Source organism: Pleurodeles waltl, chromosome 6 (assembly GCF_031143425.1).
Source record: "Pleurodeles waltl isolate 20211129_DDA chromosome 6, aPleWal1.hap1.20221129, whole genome shotgun sequence".
NCBI classification, from domain to species: domain Eukaryota; kingdom Metazoa; phylum Chordata; class Amphibia; order Caudata; family Salamandridae; genus Pleurodeles; species Pleurodeles waltl.
This window is the reverse complement of record NC_090445.1, coordinates 862,821,165-862,840,573: the sequence shown is the minus strand read 5'-3', so window position 1 is coordinate 862,840,573 and position 19,409 is coordinate 862,821,165. Positions and strand designations below refer to the sequence as shown.

At 42.5% G+C, this 19,409-nt stretch overlaps 1 protein-coding gene across 2 annotated transcripts in view; it reads left to right on the top strand.

The window, feature by feature from the left end:
- Nucleotides 1–18,712, top strand: part of EXOSC1 (exosome component 1) — a 128,618-nt gene extending 109,906 nt beyond the window's left edge. For both annotated transcript variants that reach the window (XM_069239618.1, XM_069239617.1), the window contains exons 7-8: nucleotides 1,887–1,971; nucleotides 18,218–18,712. In XM_069239618.1, coding sequence (XP_069095719.1) covers nucleotides 1,887–1,971; nucleotides 18,218–18,324 — 192 coding nt within the window. In that variant the 3' untranslated portion in view covers nucleotides 18,325–18,712. The remainder of the gene's footprint in view (nucleotides 1–1,886; nucleotides 1,972–18,217) is intronic.
- Nucleotides 18,713–19,409: the final 697 nt, after the last annotated feature.

The following is a 19,409-nucleotide window of genomic DNA, read 5'->3' as shown; positions in this document are numbered from 1 at the left end:
AAATCCTAGAATTCGGGCACTTACAACTTACCCAAGAATGTATGGAAGTCATAAAACAAGCAAGAAGGCCATCCACCAGGCACTGCTATGCAAGTAAATGGAAGAGGTTTGTTTGCTACTGCCATATTAATCAAATACAACCATTACACACAACTCCAGAACATGTAGTGGGTTACTTGCTTCACTTACAAAAATCTAACCTAGCTTTCTCTTCCATTAAGATTCACCTTGCAGCAATATCTGCATACCTGCAGACTACCTATTCAACTTCCCTATATAAAATACCAGTCATTAAAGCATTCATGGAGGGCCTTAGGAGAATTATACCACCAAGAACACTACCTGTTCCTTCATGGAACCTAAATGTTGTCCTAACTAGACTTATGGGTCCACCTTTTGAACCCATGCACTCCTGCGACATACAGTTCCTAACCTGGAAGGTGGCATTTCTCATCGCCATTACTTCCCTGAGAAGAGTAAGCGAGATTCAGGCGTTTACTATACAGGAACCTTTTATACAACTACACAAAAATAAAGTCGTCCTAAGGACCAATCCTAAATTTTTGCCAAAGGTTATTTCACCGTTCCATCTAAATCAAACAGTGGAACTTCCGGTGTTCTTTCCACAGCCAGATACCGTAGCTGAAAGGGCACTACATACATTAGATGTCAAAAGAGCATTAATGTATTACATTGACAGAACAAAGAACATCAGAAAGACTAAACAACTCTTTATTGCATTTCAAAAACCTCATGCAGGAAACCCAATTTCAAAACAAGGTATAGCCAGATGGATAGTTAAATGCATCCAAATCTGCTACCTTAAAGCTAAACGACAGCTGCCCATTACACCAAGGGCACACTCAACCAGAAAGAAAGGTGCTACCATGGCCTTTCTAGGAAACATCCCAATGCAAGAAATATGTAAGGCAGCCACATGGTCTACGCCTCACACATTCACCAAGCACTACTGTGTAGACGTGTTATCCGCACAACAAGCCACAGTAGGTCAAGCTGTATTAAGGACATTATTTCAGACTACTTCCACTCCTACAGGCTGATCCACCGCTTTTGGGGAAATAACTGCTTACTAGTCTATTGCAGAACATGCGTATCTACAGCGACAGATGCCATCGAACTGAAAATGTCACTTACCCAGTGTACATCTGTTCGTGGCATCAGTCGCAGTAGATTCGCATGTGCCCACCCGCCTCCCCGGGAGCCTGTAGCAGTTTGGAAGTTACCTTCAATTATTTATATATGTATCATCTCAACCTTAAATAAGTGCATACTTAGTCACTCCATTGCATGGGCACTATTACTACAATTCAACTCCTACCTCACCCTCTGCGGGGAAAAACAATCGAGGATGGAGTCGACGCCCATGCGCAATGGAGACAAAAGGAGGAGTCACTCGGTCCCGTGACTCGAAAGACTTCTTCGAAGAAAAACAACTTGTAACACTCCGGCCCAACACCAGATGGCGAGCTATTGCAGAACATGCGAATCTACTGCGACTGATGCCACGAACAGATGTACACTGGGTAAGTGACATTTTCATTATTTTTCTTGCAATCGTATTGTTTCTGGTGCCTAAACAAGATGCTTGTTATTTTTGTAAATTGGTGTGGATCTCTTTATTCAGTTGTCTCATATTTATTGACTGTGTGTATTTGCAGATGTCTGATGCTCCTTTCTGATAAGCCTAAGACCACACTACCAGCTAAAAAGAGCACATTGGGATTGCTAGAGCAAGCCCATGTCCACTGGTAAGTGAACCCCTGGACTCGGCACAATATATCTCATTTTGATATATTGTATAAAGAGCCAGCTTCCTACAGCAAGTTCCTAATTTGTACTTTAATTTTCCTTGACTGGTGGGTTAGATTTCTCTTGGGGATGCACAGTCCAACTATCTGCTGACAACATCTGAGAATGAGCTGGGTGTGGTGGTTGCCCACAGTGAAGCAGGTGAGTCAGCACCACTTGCCTGATGAACTGCTTGTTTACTTTGTGCATTGTTTACACAAGGGGTGATGTTCATGTTTAGATTATAAGGGGCTGCCAGCTTGTGTGTTTCCAAGTGGATCTTCTCTGTAAAAAAAACGTTGACAGTTAATACACTTCATCAACCTACCACATATCTGAAAGAACACGACGCTTGCTATCTGGTTACTCTACAGCCCCCTTTCTGGTGACCAAGCTGCACATTTGATTTCATGTGGGTCCACTTAGTTGCTTATAATTCCAACGTTGTGAAAATGAATTACACTTAAAGTTGAACACTGTAATGCCTGTTATTTGTCTTCCTTGCTACGAAGCCAGCTTTGTGGGAAACTGGGCTGTACAAAAATTATTTTTTAGCCTGGTATGCTTAGATTGTTTTTTAACAAGACATTTTTATTGGTTTTATTTCTGGTTGGTTTAGTTCCCAAACATTAACAAAAAAATAGTGGAGAAGATAATATCCAGTGTACGTTACTCCAGTCTTTACTTTCCCTTTCCGGTTTTCACAAAAGTAGTTGTCTGACTTTTGATGGGAGACCGGGATACAGGCACTCTGCTTGTGCTTTCCAGTAATATATATGGTCAGAGCTATTGCAGCAATGGCAGTGACCAAGGAGGGTTTTGGGAGAGGCAGTCCAAGGATGCAGTCTTTGGAGTTGTTAGCTTTAATATTTCTATAGTTAAGGGTAACCGTTAAGAGTGAAGATGGTGACTTGGATCTCATGACGATGAGGAAGCCCTCTTCAGTCAGCACATCCACAGATGGTCAGCAAAAGAACCTTCCAGGGCTGATGGGATGTGGGATGAGTGAGCTGCACCTTCTCTGTGGTGCCATGATAGCGACCTTACAAAAGGTAATGTTGTTGACATGATAGAAATCCAAAATGTGATACTTGATTGTACAGTCCTATAGAACAAAGTCATATGAAAAATATGATAGACCTAGAAAAGTGTGTAGTAAATCTGTTTTGCTTGATACTCATATCGTGGGTTAGCATCTATGTCACCATCAAACTTCATATTCTTCTGGAGATGGGGGTGGTCCCAGATGTCCATAATAGCTTTCCTGTACACGCCTTACAGATCAGTAGGCTTTAATCCCATAAAATGACTTCCGAGTCGTGAGATATTGGGTGCATTTAACTTGATTCCAATACATTTGCTGGGAATTACGCATCCATCTATTGGAGTCAATATTTTTGAATAGCTTGCAATACTCACCCAAATACAACTCTGAAATGGGCCACTATGTAGTCTCTTTCTAAATTCCAGAGACCCAGGCCATTGTTTGTATTTGCCTTCTTCAGTTTATTTCAAATTCTAGGCTTTTTGAATTCCTTGCCATCCTGCCCCATATAAAAAAAAATTAAAAAAACAATTACAGGCTGATTGTGTACCCGCCAATTATTTTCAGGGATTGTGATTAGAAAGGCTTTAAACCGGTATAATGATCCCAATAAAACATCCATTCCAGTGCGACCACAATTGCCAGCCATGACATAAACAGAGGTTGCCATTTGACAAGGTATTTTTAGTACCCTACAGTAAAGCACCACAGTTTGTATTATATGGACTACTGGGTAACATACATTCCTAGGTACTTCATTTTGTCTTTGGCCCACATAAATGGGTGAGATCTTCTCCTACCGTGCTTGATCTCGTCTCCCTTAAGCTCCCCTGTTCTATGAACATACTCAGTAATTGCAGTTTTTCGGGATGTGTTTTGAATCCTGATGTTGCATCATATTCTTGCAAATCCTTTAAATCCCAATGATGGATTGTTCAGGATTCTTCACAATTAGCAAAATATTGTTCCAAATAGATGAATATTGTGAGTCGTCTCAGAAAAAGGTATTCTTTCTATTTCTACATACTTCAGAAAGTTTTAGGTCCACATTAAGCAGAGAAATAGGCCTGTAGGAGATGTGGGCGTGAGCAAGTTTATCCCGTTTATGCATGAATTCTATTTCCACTACTCTCGTGGATGGAGGAATTTTGCCCAATTCCTGAAATTTTTTGTAAATAGCACCCTGTTGAAGGGCAGTATTTATCTAAAGTGGTTAATATTGGACCCAGTCAACCCATTTACACCAGGGTCTTTGTTATATTGTGGACTTTTGTGTGTCCGTTCCACTTGCTTTGATGAAATCTCTTCAACACATATGTTCCTGTTTCACCAAGGTTGAAAAGGATACATCTTCAGAACATTTTGGCAAGATCTCGAGGTTGAGCCTGTTACACCTGAGAGGGGTTATGAAAGAAGGATTTGAATGTCTAGCTTGCACTTTTTGGAGTTTATCTAGCATTCCTTTTTGTCTCTGACAGTAGGATTCTAGTCTTTGCTTTTTAAATACTTAATCTGGCAGCTAACAACTTAACAAATGGATCAGGTCTATCTGTAGCACATAATATTTGTTAAGCTCCAAAAAATATTGAGTGGGATTGAACATATGGGACCTTTTATGGGTGTCATACAGGTGTGCTTCTTGGAGACAAAATATACCAAATGAATCAGCCTTGAGAGATTTCTAGATGTTGTGATGTTTTACACAGGAGTTTACTCCCTGTGAGAAAGTGAATTATTAACTGGAGTGGATGTTAGTAATAAGGTCACTATCCTGCTAAGTCCAGTTAAAGGTTTTAGTAATTAAAACCTGAGCTCAGCTCCTAGTAGCCATGGCACAGAAAAATGACTTAATTTAGAAAATGTGGAAAGCATTTAGAAGTACCAAGCCAGTGGAAAAAGTTAAAAGCCCAACAAAATAAACATCTAATTCCAATGTATAAAATGGAGAGAATAATTTAATGAAAAGAATTAAACAAAAACCAAATAAGGGGAAATGGAGAAATTAATTTTTAAGGTTTTATATGAAAATAGCCCCAAAAGCACTTATCGCCAGTGTGAGTCAACTGGTCACGGTAAACCAAGACTTGGTTGCAAGTTCAGGCCAAGTACGATGGAGCACGGGTCTGATAAACCAACTAAGTTTGACCGATCGTTAGTGGTCTTACCTCAGGACTTAAGTCAGTATCTGGATATACCTGTTGCACTTGGGGTGTTTCACTGTGGTACACAAAAAGTGCCCATCTTTATTTTGCACACCATGCTACCTTTGTTTGGACCCAGCCATATGCAAATCAGCTGTGACCCTGCTCCAGTTGGAACAGTCCAGCCCGAATTGCCAGGCCAGGTCCTCCCTTAACCCGAATGGTGTAGCCTGATTGCAGTGGCACCATGAGCAAAGGGCCCTTGTGTGGCCATAACCTGAGTCCAAACTGAGGTTGCATAGTGGGCAAAGGAATAATGGTTTGGAATGCTATCCTCAAGCGGTTGCCAGTGGAGGATTTACTGTGAACATTCCTCCCATCATCTTTTTTTTTTGTATTTGTTGCAACATGCCGATTAAGTTACCACACGTCACAAACAGCAGATGAAGTCCTATTATTCTTCCAGGGGTCCATTAGTATTGTCAAGAAATTCACACCTGGCACCAGCTTGTTGGTAGGGATGACTGATGACCGTGCAGTAACCAAAAAGGTGAACGTTCACAGGAGTAGCCCTACCCACTTTTGACTCAGTTCCTGTTTGTGCTACTGCAAACAGTCCCTCAAGTGCTCCTCACTCTCTAAATTCAAGATTGAGAAACCTTTCTACTTGTGTGCATTGCCTGAGTGCCCACCCAGAGATGTGGTCTGGGAAATGAGCAGTCCCTTCCTCTTTGTTCACTCCAAACCAGTTCTGGGGAAGTTTCTCCCCACCACCGAATTCATCATTGAGCTGAACTTTGACTAAATGTTAAAAACAGTTGTTGAATTAGGTTTTTAAGCTGGTCCCTAATCTGTGGTTACAGAATTAATATTTAATATTTCTTTCCAGTTTTTCTGTATGGGATCAGCCAGCTTTTCTACCATGAAAATAGCTTTTGGAGGCCAGTCATACCCTTAGAGTCACTATAATGCCATGTTTATTTCAAACTTATACGTTACTTTTTGTTTGTTTTGTCACACTAGGGAATATTTTAGGCCATAGGTGACATTTAACTTTCCATGCCAATAGGTGTACTGTATACTCTATATAGTATGGCCTATAGGGTATTAAATATGCCAATTTATACAAGTTTTAGGTGCCACTACCCCTGCACTTTTGCCTGGTGCACAATTAAAAAATCCAGCAGCATCAGTCCAAAAAATTGAGGGTGACCACGCAAAAGGAGGCATTTACTGTCAGTACCCAAATAAATAAAATTACCATCAAGCTTGCAAGAGTTGGTCACAAACTACAAAATCTTCACACTCCAGGTATTGTCATACATTCCTTTTGGGATACATACAGTCTTGATGGATCCAGGAAGAATAGCTCTTAGTGAAGCTCTTCCCAGTTCTCAAAAATGAAAAATCATCTCCTAGTGGGAAATATAAACACTGTAGGCATATTGATAAGTCCATGCCTGTAGCCGGCCACGTCCACCACAGCCCCCAAAGCCTACAAATTTATAGTCCAAATTTAAATATTGCTTTGTCTGCTATTGACAGCCGATAAATATTGTTAGAAATATTGAATTGAAATGTAGGTGTACCTAAGCAACATGAAAAACAGACAGTTGGAAACCTTGAATTTATGATTGGATAACTTACTGGTGGTGCACTTTTTTGTCCCCCTTCCCACCGCTGTGGATATCTTCCTATGGGGAAACAGCCATTGGTAAGGGCTATGTGTTGTAATGATGGTAAAGGCTATCGGCGTCATTAGAAGAAACGGAAAGATCATTCCGTTTCCTTAGAACGAGCTGCGACGCACCTTCGGAATAAGGTAAGGGGGATTGGATCTGGGGGTGTGGGGTATGCTTTTAGGGAGGAGGCTTGGATGGGGGTGTTATGTTTTAGGGTGGGGTAGGAGTAAAGTAAGGGGGCTTGGGTCTGGGGGTGGGGGTTCCTTTTTTAGGGAAAGGGTGGGAGGTTAGGTTTTAGGACGGGGTTAGGTTTGAGGGATGAGGGGGGGATTGTGTCTGGGGGTGGGGGTATTGCTTTAGGGAGGGGTGGGGGGTTAGGTTTTAGTCCTGGTGGTGTTTTTTGGGCTTGTGGGAGTATTGGGTGGGGTGGGGGACAATTACCACGCATATGTCTTTAAAACACATGCTTTTACAACATAATTCGTTCTGAAGGCATGCATGGTAAGGCATATGCGTAGTAATGGCATTCTCGTTGTAACACACTCATGGTAACTGGGTGAGTTGCAATAGAATGCGTGGTTCTGACATACAACCGTAAAACACAGTTCCCCAGTACTCAAGATTTCCCTTCTAAACAGAATTTCCTCCCTTCCGATCCATGGGAAAACACACATAGGGCATCTTGTCAGTCAGACGTTCTGATTCTCCTGGAGCACCCTCAACCTGGGCCTTCACGATGCCAGTCTCACATTAGTCACCTACTCTAAGTACATGTTGGAAGAGTGCAACATAACAATTCCCTACATCATCTCCTTCAGACTACGCTTACTTGTTCCTTATCCTCACATTGTCACATGGGATGATCTTAAAAGTAATTGCATTTTTCTGCTATCTTTCAGCTGTTCCATTATATTAGTTACAGATGATTGAGTTTTATCCAGGATTGTGCCCATTGTAGAAACATCCTCATTACTCACTCGGTCTCCTATATCTTGGAAGTCTTCAGAGGTGTCAGTCATGGTTCTTGTCACTTCTGATTTCACCACATGATATTGATCTGTGAAGTATTGCTCAATTTATTTTACAAGTCCAACGGGCAAGAAATCTTTTTGTAAGTGGGGCTTGAAGTGTATGCCAAGGCTTCTGTATGTATTTTTCATGTTTCATACAATACAAACCCTGTTGGATGCTAGCATGATTAATGTGCATGCATTTACAATTAATGGACTGTGAAGTGCAATGTCAAGGCCTAGAAAGAAGGCAAATATAACCGTTTGTGAGGCTAATAACCATGTGCCTACACTGAAGTGTTTTTCTGAACTCATGCTTATAAAGAGAAGGAAAATTTCATTTTTTTTTTTTTAATAAGCACTACAGCTGAGATATGGAAGTGAAGGGGATATAACGTGGTGTGTTCAAGCTTGTAATAAGGAGGAAGAAAATTAGCATGGAGCTCCTGAGTATATTTTAAACAAAAAGGATTGTTCAGATATCCTATATAATAATACAGGAGATAAGCATAAGCCACCCTGTCTCGGCTCTATAGAACACCATGCTTTAGAAGGTATAAAAGATACTAGTGAGAGGGACAATGGCCAGTTGCTGGAGGAGATGCTGAAGTACAGAGGCCACTTTTTCAGAGCTGGGGCTTCAATGTCTGATCCTTTTGTCCTCTTGCTTGACCTTCGACATGGAACTTTTCTCCAAGGGACGTCGTCCTAGTGTCCCTATGTTGGGGCTTGTGGGGCTCCTTGTGTTCGGACTTTCTTTTGGTCAATGATTCTTTTGGCACTGGTGCAGTCTTGTGGAAGTTGGAGTCTGATGACTTTCGTTGATCTCCCCCTTGCTTTTTGGATGTTACATGAGGGCGTTTTCAGAGTCCCCCATCCTTATGTTTCATGGGTGGTACCTCTAGCTCCAACTCAACAACCTCTCCCTCGGCATCGGATTCCTCGACCTGTGCCACCTCTTTGCCTACATTGTTCTCTTCTTCGTTCAACAGCCTGAGTTTTCTCTGTGATTAGCTTTTTTTCTGTGCCTGCATTTTGGCATAGTCCTACTCCTTAGCATCTTTGAAAGGAGCACTGCATGGGCCTCGCGGCCTTCAGTGCTGTGGTGTCTTGGCAAACAGATGTTGCAAACTTGATGGTTGTCCTTGTGGGTGATTTTATGGTGACACTTAGGACAGAACCTAAAGGGAATGTTCTCATTTTCTGTAGACGGTTCCTGCCCATGTATTCTCTGACTACATGGTTGGTCGTCCACATAGTCCACCTACTTTTTAGTGATTTTCAGTGTATTTTGGTTACTTTCCTTTTCTCTCCTTATGGGTGTCCCTCATAGTCTTGTGTTTTTCCTGTTGCTGTCCTTGAGGATTGTCAAACGTAGTGCCCTTCTTTTCTGGCATCCGCAGAACTTCAGCTGATGCTTCCAGAACCAACAGTGGAAAAAATGATTCTGAAGGTGGTAACCATGAGCACTTTTGACATAGACGGCCGGAGATATGGCCACAGACGACACCCAACAACAAAAAAGAAGAGGGAGGAATAAGTGCTAAAAAGTGAGACCCAACCACTGTATGGTGGAATAATGCACTGCATGTGAATCCAGAAAATTATTCGAGCTGCGAATCTGCTCCTACAGTTAAGTATAGGGCGCAGCAGAAATTATGATGCACTCACTTGCCGTTAACAACAGTGATTAAAAGTTTTCACCTACTAACATTCAAGTGCTTGACATGATGTTCTGTTGAAGGCCATGTTAGATTGTGCCTGGAACATCTGGTACCCTCTTTGAACGTATATCTGGATGTACACAACAGTACACTATCCAATATTGCTCCATGGGGTTCAAAGTTAGTCCTTATGTCCAATAGTAATATGTGGGCATCTGAATTTGCGCTGGTATATGATGTATATCTGATTATGTAACTCTGCAGTAATGTATACTTACTATTGTGCATATGGTTGAATTGTAATGATGTTCGAAATGTTTCGGGTCGCTGGCTGAGGTCTAGCTGTGCTCCTTGGCCTCCCCCCAAGCGTGGAACACAAGCATGTGTTCTATATGAATTGGATGGACACTGCTACAGGTTCTGTTTGTGAAGGGGTTGGTACTTGTTAACGGTTGGGGTTGGCATGGGGGAGAAGGGAGTTCTAGTATATATTTTCCTTTGTCTTACTGTCCACAATAAATCTACTAGGTCTGATGATGTAACATTTGATCTAGACACAAACCTGACCAGACTTAGGGCTACTGTTACAAAGGCCCTACATAATCTCTTTATTCTAAAATACATAGTAAATTTCATTACATGGAATGTCCATGGTGTGAATAACCCCTGCAAAGCTCACCAAGTCCCTTTCTACCTCGATCGTCAGTGGGTTGGCGTGGCCCTTCAACAGGAGACACACTGTTTGACGATGGGCTCCTCCCACCTTTGCATCTGCCTGGGGCTTACATAGATATTTCTTCTTCTATTCTATTCATCCCTGTGATGTGGTCATACTCGTCAGGATATCCTTAAGGACACTGCTAGCTTGGTTATTACAGTTGCTGCTAAACTTGAGGGGTGTTGCTCGCTCATTATTAACCTATATGACCTGAATATCGATAGCCTGGAATTTTTCAATGATCTTCTCGGCCTTTGTGTTAAATGTTGGGGGCTGGCTTACAGCCTGGGGACAATTTTAGCAGTACCCTTCCTACATCGATAGAGCAAACCTCTGCAAAACCACATCCTACACCAAAGGCAAGTAAGGCTTTATCTCAAGTGATGCAGCTTGCGATTTCGTAGATGCATGGCGCGTCTTACACCGTATAACCCTGAATACACATATCTTTCTCAAGTGCATGATACATGTTCCTGACTGGAGATGTGGCTGAGTTCCCGATCCTTTGCTCTATGATTAGGCACACTGAAGTCCGCCTCTGTACTCTCTCGTACTACTCCCCAGTCCAACTAGTTTTTGACTTCTCGACCTACCCGCCATCCCCTGTTTCATTAACTGGCACCTGCACCGTACCGAATTACAAGACTGTTTTGCTAACCGAAATAAGGGAGGCCACCACAGAATATGTCAGTCTAAATGAAAACTCTATCAAAGACGTTATGATTCTCTGAAAGGCCTTGAAGGCCTATGTTTGAGGAATGTGTATCTCTGAAATTGTAGGCATCCTCAAAGGCATTTATCCACCACTACATGGGCTGACTCGAGTCTGAGCTGCGTACCCTTGAAAGTGAATATGCCACTTTCTAGAATACTGTAATGCTGGCTCAGGTGAGTTCAAGGAAGAAGCTGCACAAGAGGGTTTCTACTTGGATCGAAAGGCCTGGGCACGTCAGTTTGGTGAAGGACACCGACCGGGTAGAACCCTTGCCTGGCTTACCATAGGCACTAGACTTTATGAACCAAGTCACCAGTATCTGTAATTGAGAAGGGAGATATTATTACCGACTGCGGAGATATTGTTAGTCTTGCTTAAGTACAACAAGAGACTATACACCTCCACTCACCATGTTGCGTAAGATATCTTACGTGACTTGGATCGTGTTGCTGTAGCATGGCTGGAAGTCAGAGAGTTGCTCAATACCCCAGTAACACTAGTAGATATTAAGAAAGCCTACCCAGTGGCAAGTTGCCGGGATGGGATGGCCTCCCGTGAATTTTTGTAAAGCTTATGTAGACCTGCTGTCACCTAAACAGCTGGCTATGTACAATGAAGCAGTGCTCAAGGGCAAACTTACCCCATCCAATATATAGGCATTTATCAGGGACCTTTTAAAACCCAGTGGAGATCCTGAATCCTGCTGTTCATACAGACCTCTGTCTTTGCTATATACAGTTTAATAAAATCTTGGTGAAGATCCTCTCACAGCATTTCCAGTGTCATATACTGTTTGTAGTCTTGCCAGATCAGTCTGGTTTCACTCTCCACAGATCCATTGCCTTTAATCTCCAAACCCGAATGCCCATTTTACATAGCGTGGACCCAATGCTACCTTCAGAGGCAGCCCTGCTTGACGCAGAAAAAGTGTTTGGTACTGTGGAATGATCATATATGATGAAGGTGCTCCAGGGGCTGGCCCTAGGGAAATATTTTCTCTCAATCGCTTTCTTATACTTTGCCTTATGGCTAGAGTCCAGATTCATTGGCTGTACTCTGATACCTTTACGGAAACCTGGAGAACCAGTCAGGGATGCCTGCTATCTCCCTTAATCTTTCCAATAGAGATTGAGCCCCTCTTGCTCTATACGGAAACACATTTGCATAGTGGCATGAGGCTAGCTAGTTGCTCTTTAATCATCTTGCTGTATGCAAATGACGTGATACTTTATGTCCAGAAAGCAGAGGAAACTTTTTCACCCACTGTGCATGAAATTATGCTATTTTGGGGGACATTCTGGCCAAATGGTCCAACTCACAACTGTTTCCGCTCACAGGTTCAGCCCCGGTCCCTCCCATGGACAACCCTCTGTTCTGGAGCCCATAAAATATCAGGGAACATGGGCAACAAGTGATCATGCTGAGCTGATAAGGGCAAACTTTGGGATGACTAAGACAGCTTACAAACGGTAGTGGATAGATGGCTAAGATTGCTCCTCTATGATTATTTACCAGTATAACAGTGGCTCTTCTGCTTTGTTTTTTCAAACAACTTTGTCAGACATTACTCCGGTTAATATGGAGTGGGCGACAGCCAATAATCTGATGGGGAAATACAACTAGACTATTGCAGAGAGACAGGATGGTGGTCCCTGACTTCTTTAGGTACTAACTTGTTGCAGAGCCACGCTATCTGAGATACCTAACACCAGCCCACAGGACTGTATCCTGTGTAGAGCAGAGTGGACCATTGTCCTCTCTCATGAATTATTAGCGTACACTGTAAGTGCCACCGTGAATTGTATGTGAGGACATTAAAATAATTGCATCTACATGTCCCACTTGGTGGCTATTCACGAGGGAATGCGTGCGTGAGAGCACTATCCTAAGTTCATAACCCTGCCAGCTAACCCACTGATTCCCTCCCTACTCCTACACCCTTCCTCCACCCCGCCATCCAGGAGCAATATTTCAAGTTCCTGTTACAGAAAGTTGGTTTATCAGTGTTGGGAGACCTATTTGAAAATAGGTTGAACAGTTTTCTAAATAGGGGTGCAAAAACCCCACTAGGGAAGCTTGCATATCATTGATTTAATCCGCTTCTTAGGGCTGGGATCCCCACCTTCCCCTCAACCCCACTAGAATTGTCAAGCCTTACATTCTTCGAGAAGACACCAGAAACTCTTTCTCCTTTCTATACATCTCTGTCATGGCCACTGAGATAAACTCCCTTGTGGGCGCTCGACAGAGATGAAAGATAACATTGGGGTGCATCTTTGTTTTGGGGTTCGTTTTTTGTGACGGGTGCCATTTTTTCCTTGCTGCCTGGTGCCATTTGCGGCAGCCATCTTAGAGGGGTTAGCGGTCCAGTTGTTTTTTGGATCACCAATTGCCTCTTTCAAGGCTATTTTAAGCGCGATGTGGCGAGTGCGCATTGTACCTTTTCCATATGAGGGGTGAGAGGGCTAATTGGCCCAGAAAACTGCTAAGGTAAATTTTGATAGTCCTGATCTGTGTAATTATTAATACTGAATTGGGTTTTACTATTTTTACTATTTTTATGGTGTTCATATTTTTTAAAATAAACGTGTGAATCTGGTTTTCCTTTTTTTTTTTTTTTTGCTGAGGGGGACTGTTGCTTGTGACCTGTGTTTAGGGTCCCTGTAGACCTGATTCCTATTTTGGGCTATTTGTTTTGGGGTTCGTTTTTTGTGACGGCTGCCATTTTTTCCTTTCTGCCTGGTGCCATTTGCGGCAGCCATCTTGGAGGGGTTAGCGGTCCAGTTGTGTTTTGGATCACTAATTGCCTCTTTCAAGGCTATTTTAAGCGCGATGCGGCGAGCGGGCGCGCCAAAGGCAAGCCAGTCTGCGCCCATCCGCGCCAGGTCAGGCCTGGGGGCCTGCTTCCTTGATTCTCCCTCAGAGGTTAGTGATGCCCCTTCTATCTACTGTTATTCCTCTAAGGAACTGCATGACCTGAGCGTCTCAGGGAACAAGGAATATATTATATGTAGAGAGTGTACTAGAAATACATGGCGCTGCCCTGCCTGTCACTGGACTTTCAATCCTAGGGGGGGTTGAGTTGGAGGTAGGGGGTAATCCTCTTACCTCCTTGCTCTACACTAACTGCCGCTCATTGGTCGCCCCCAACAAACTTGATATTAATTTACTGTTAACTGAGGTCTCTCCTACAGCATTGTTTCTAACCGAAACATGGATGAATGATGCTTCTGATCCCGATATTAGCCTGGCATTACCTATTGGGTATCGAATTGCCAGATTAGACAGAGGGATGGCAAGAGGAGGGGGTATTGCAGTCATTTATAGGGACTGTTTGAACCTTACCTTTCAGCCTCTTCAGTTAGTGGAGGGGGAAGGGATGTTTTTTTCTCTAGCTCTTAACCCTCGTTACACCTTCTCTGGGATCCTAATTTATCGACCCCCCAGGCCCCTCGGAAAAGTTTTTAGACTCTCTCTTAGACTGTACGGCAGATTTTATATGTGCCAGACCTAATCTTACAATCTTAGGAGATTTTTATATTCATGGTGAGATCCCGGAACAAACAGATCAAGGCATCTACTTGGTGGTATGGAAGCAATGGGCCTGACCCAACTTGTTAAAGGCCCTTCCCACGAAATGGGTCATACTATTGACTTAGTGTTTAGTAACACTCCTGCCCTGACATGTAGGTCTCCGACCCCACTAGGGTGGTCTGATCATTATTTAATTTCTATTGAATTAGCCACGGGTACAACGGTGAGTGGGAGTAAGCCTGTTGTTCAGATCGGGAGATCGTGGAATAAATTGGATAAAGAGAATTTTTTTGTCACTTTGGAATCTCTTAAGTCAATTGTCATGAGTAAGAGGGGATCTGAAGTTGAAGCTTTCAGTGACTGGATCACTGAAAGTCCGGACATAGTTCTTCCCCTGAGGAAAAAGTCTGGTCCGTGTAAAATAACTAGTGCCCCTTGGTTTACCCCCTCATTACTTCTCCTGAAAAAGGAATGTAAAAAGTTAGAAAGAACTTGGAGAAAGCGGTTTGTTCCAGCAGATAGGGAAGCTTACAAGGGGGCTATCAGAAGGTATCATGCTGAAATTAAGGAGGCACAGAGGGTCTTCTACCAGCAGAAAATTGAGGGTGCGGCAGGTTCCCCCAAAGTAGTTTTCCAAATATTAAAAGATATTCTACACGCGCCGGTGAAAGACAATCCTTTAGAGGCTTCCATAGAACACAGCAATTTATTAGCTGAATTTTTCCACCAAAATATTTTGGACATCTATGCCACTTTTGGGGAGAAAAGTCCTTCACTGAAGGAGGAGGAGTTTGTTAATGGTGTTAATACAGCCTGTCTTTCTCACCTTAACCCTCTTTCACAAACTCAAGTGTTAAATTTCTTGAGTGCCCTGAAATCAGGATCCCCCCCTGGACCCTGCCCCTCCTCACATATTTGTGCAGGGGGCGGAAGTTATTGTTCCGATGCTGACACATTTACTTAATGATTCTCTTTCCAAAGCAGTAGTACATAGCTCTTGGAAGCATGCTATAGTGAAACCACTATTAAAAAAACCTTCTCTTGACTCAACAGTGTTGAAGAATTTTAGACCCATTTCCCTTTTGCCAACCCCTGCTAACATTCTGGATAAATACATCAATTGGCAACTTTCTACCTTTTTAGAAGAGAATAGGTTGCTCCATCCCACTCAGATGGGCTTTAGAACTGGTCACAGCACGGAAACTGCATTAATTGCAGTTACGGAAGAGGTTAGAAAGAGGGTTGACCAGGATCTTACCACAGTGATTATTATGCTGGACTTGAGCGCAGCTTTTGACACAGTAGACCACCACGTATTGATCCAGAGAATGAGGGAGCTCGGAATTAAGGAACAGGCACTTGCCCGGTTTACTTCCTTCCTACAGGACAGGTCCTTTCAGGTCCTAGATCGATCGTTCCTATCAAACAAACTACAGTGCAGGTGTGGTGTACCTCAGGGCTCTGCCCTTAGTCCGACACTGTTTAACATTTATATGGCTCCCTTGGCCTCTTTGGTGGAATCATTTGGGTTAGCATTAGTGTCCTATGCTGATGACACCCAACTGGTGGTTTCCTTTTCTGGTAATGAGACCTCAGAAGGAGCCGCTTTCCTTACTTGTATGCAAGCGGTCTCAAGCTGTATGATTCAGAGTAAATTGCAACTAAATGAGGAGAAGACTGAAGTCATGATACTGGGCCCTGAACCAAAGCCTGGAATTTCTCACACCGGCACTTAGTGAGTTCCCTCCTCCCAAAAAGCACGTTAAGAGCCTGGGGATCAGTCTGGATCCCCTTCTGACGCTAGACCTGCAGGCTACGAACATATCTACTACTTGCTTTGCCTTACTGAGACTTCTTAGGAAGATTTTTGTTATTCTTCCAGCACTGGCTAGAAGACTCATTGTGCAAGCTGTTATTCTTTCAAGGCTAGACTACGGGAATGGCCTTTTCCTAGGTTCCCCAGTATAAGTTAAAAAGAAATTACAAAGAGTTCAAAATGCTGCAGTTCGTTTATTACTGAACATCCCGAGAAGGTCTTCTGTGAAAGCTGGATTGGCCTCCTTGCACTGGTTGCCTGTTGTACAGCGGATCAAATTTAAGGCTCTATGTCATATCCACAGGTCTTTGCATGATAGAGGACCTATGCTCCTTAGGAACTTGGCCTCTTTTTATAGGCTGAATAGAGATTTGAGATCCCCTACTCTTGCTTTAGTAAGCGTACCGAAAATAAAGAAAGCAAGATGGGGTGGGTCCTCTCTGATGTTTTTAGGAGCCAAATTGTGGAACTCGCTGCCTCTTAATCTTCGGCTGATGGAGCAAGAACTGGAATTTCGAAAGGCCTTGAAAACTTGGTTATTCTAGGTCCAGTTGTTTTTATTCCTTTCTTGTAGTGTATCACTCTCATCCCCTCTGTGGTTAGGGTTTAGTAGCGCTGGGAAACCCGAGGGTAGACATGCGCTCTATAAATTGTGTAACACAACATAAGACGTGGGCATAATGCTGTGCACAGGTGAAGGGATACGCCTGTGAACTAAAACACAAATAGATTCATTTAAAATGTATACACCAGTATTACTACACTCCTGAACGGATCGCCAAAGTTGGTGGATCGGTTGGCCAAGCATGTAAACGATCCAGGCTATTGGGGGCTGATTTTTTGTATTTATTTATTTATTTTTACATCCTGCATGGAGAAAAATATTGCTTTTTGGCACTAGCTATTTCAAGTGGTGAGTGACTTGCTTGAGTTTGTAATAGACCCTTCCCCCCGGTTGCCCTGATATGTGACACATCAGCTCTACCTCTGCGTCTTGTTGTCTAGTCTCCCTGATGTTGGACCTAGCCAAACGTTCGAGTAGCTACGGTCTGAATGCACAAATAAACTCCATCGAACTTCCTATGGTTCCAGGATGCTGCCTACTGTGGCAACATGGCTGACCAATACGTGGAGGAACTACACCCCATGGCACCACCGAAGGACATTTGGGAGCCTTATGGAGCGTACCTTCAAAGAGCTGCAACCAGTCATTCCTCGTCCTCCAGCCACCCCCCTCGCTTATGAGGTCATATTTCATGACTTGATAAATTGTATAAACCTTGTATATTGTTAACCATGAAACTGTGTGCAGATTACCCACTTTAATATTTGTGTATCGTACCCGCAACCTGTTTTGACTTCCAAGTATGCATTTTGTTTACATGTGGATTTAGATTGATTAATGTACGCCATAGATAAAAAAAAATAAAAAAAAAGTTTTTAAACAAAAGAAAAGGACACCAGTTCTACGGCCCAGTTTTCTTGCAGATATATCCTACTGTAGTTAAAAAATAAAACTCTATATCTCCTGCATTCTAACGAAGTACATATCGTATATGCCATTTGAGGTGCTGTTCATATGGTCTTTTTATGAGATTAACCCTTTTTTTTTTTTTGATGTGTACGCAAAGTATGAATGTCGATACGTATTTATTACATCAGTTCAGGTTTATCTCAACATAGAAATGTTTAAAAAGAAAACAAAGTGCGTAGAAATCTAAATCTGTTTTTGTGTGAAGATCCTATCTAATAGCCAATCTTGTTGACAGAATTTGAGCAGAGCGCGCTGCTGATAGCATCAGCCCCAATTGCAGTCCGATTGCTAAAAATCCTTAGTTTCTTCGTTTATACGGGCAACGATTGATGTTAACTGACGACTGACTAGTTTGCGTTGTGGGTTTGCTTTGGCTGGACGTCGTCTGATAAACATTGACAATGACATGCCTACATCATGCTATAAAGTTTTAGGGGCATACTTCACCTCTAAAGAAAACAATCCGTGTTTGCGGAACAGGATCAACATTCTTGGAAGTTGCTCTCTGCAGTTAACTGTACCACTGACGTCTGCTTTTGCCATTTCCAGGGGTGCAGATGGTGCCGATCAGCTGGTGCGAGATGCAGTGCCCGCAGACGCACATCAAGGAGTTCAGGAAGGTGGCCCGGGTGCAGCCAGAGTTCCTGCAGACGTAGCCAACTGGTATATTTCAAAAGTGCTGTTCCCCGCGCCTCTTGGAGCTGTACTGCACACTCCGCACCGTTGGCCGCTCTCCAGGCTTAAATAAAATCTATTGTTCTCGGACATACACAGTCTCGCTGCTCACTACCGTGTCCTCGGCAAAAGATGCACGAGTTTGCGGAGGAGATTTGCACCTCAGCAGATTCATGTCCAACAAAAAAATGTGTTTCTCCGCATTCTTTGTTCCTCGCTGCCTGCAGTAGTGATACTGCTCTGAAAACGGTGTGATAGTGTTTGATTCTGCACAAAATGAATAATTCCTTTTATTTTTGCATACGTTTTTTAATACAATTAAAGTGTAAAGTTTGTGTTTTAAAGAAAAATAAAAGTACACTCTTAGTACATGGGTTTCATTTTTTAATCCCACTGCTTGTTAGGTTTGGTTTTAGTGTGTGATTTTGTCTTTATATTTACTAGTCTGACACACTGACTTTGACCACTTGATTATTCTTCTGTTGTTTGACCAAAGAAAGGGAGGCGTCCATGTACTTCGCAGCCTGCTATAAATTCGTTGCACATCAACCGGCAATATTGGATTCCTCTTCAGTGTTTTACAAAATAAACCATCGTTGGGTACATGGAAAGGGTACATCTCTGTCCCGGTTTTACTTAATGAAGTTGGACAGGTTTTAACCAAAATATAAAAATATGACATCTATTGAGGTATCTGTTCACTTTTGCTTTGTTATACTGATCATTTATATTCCTACAACAGCCCCACACAGATGTGATATAGGGAGAGTCATTTTATTTAATTTATATAAAACAGTGCTTTACTTAGAAGCAGCAAGCATGTCGGTTAAGTTCCTATGTGATTTTAATGTCACACGAGATACTTTGAATTTTTTTAGTTTTTTTTTAAAGAACAGCAAATACATGTACTATACACATAATTTCATTGCAAATGAAAGATATCTTGCACAAATCTCAACTAGTGATCTTATTCTTTTTGTGGTATATGTTAATATATGAGGAGTCACTAATATTCTTATAATTTCTTATCTTTTCTCAAATCACCCAGAGGCAGAGCTCCTTAGAA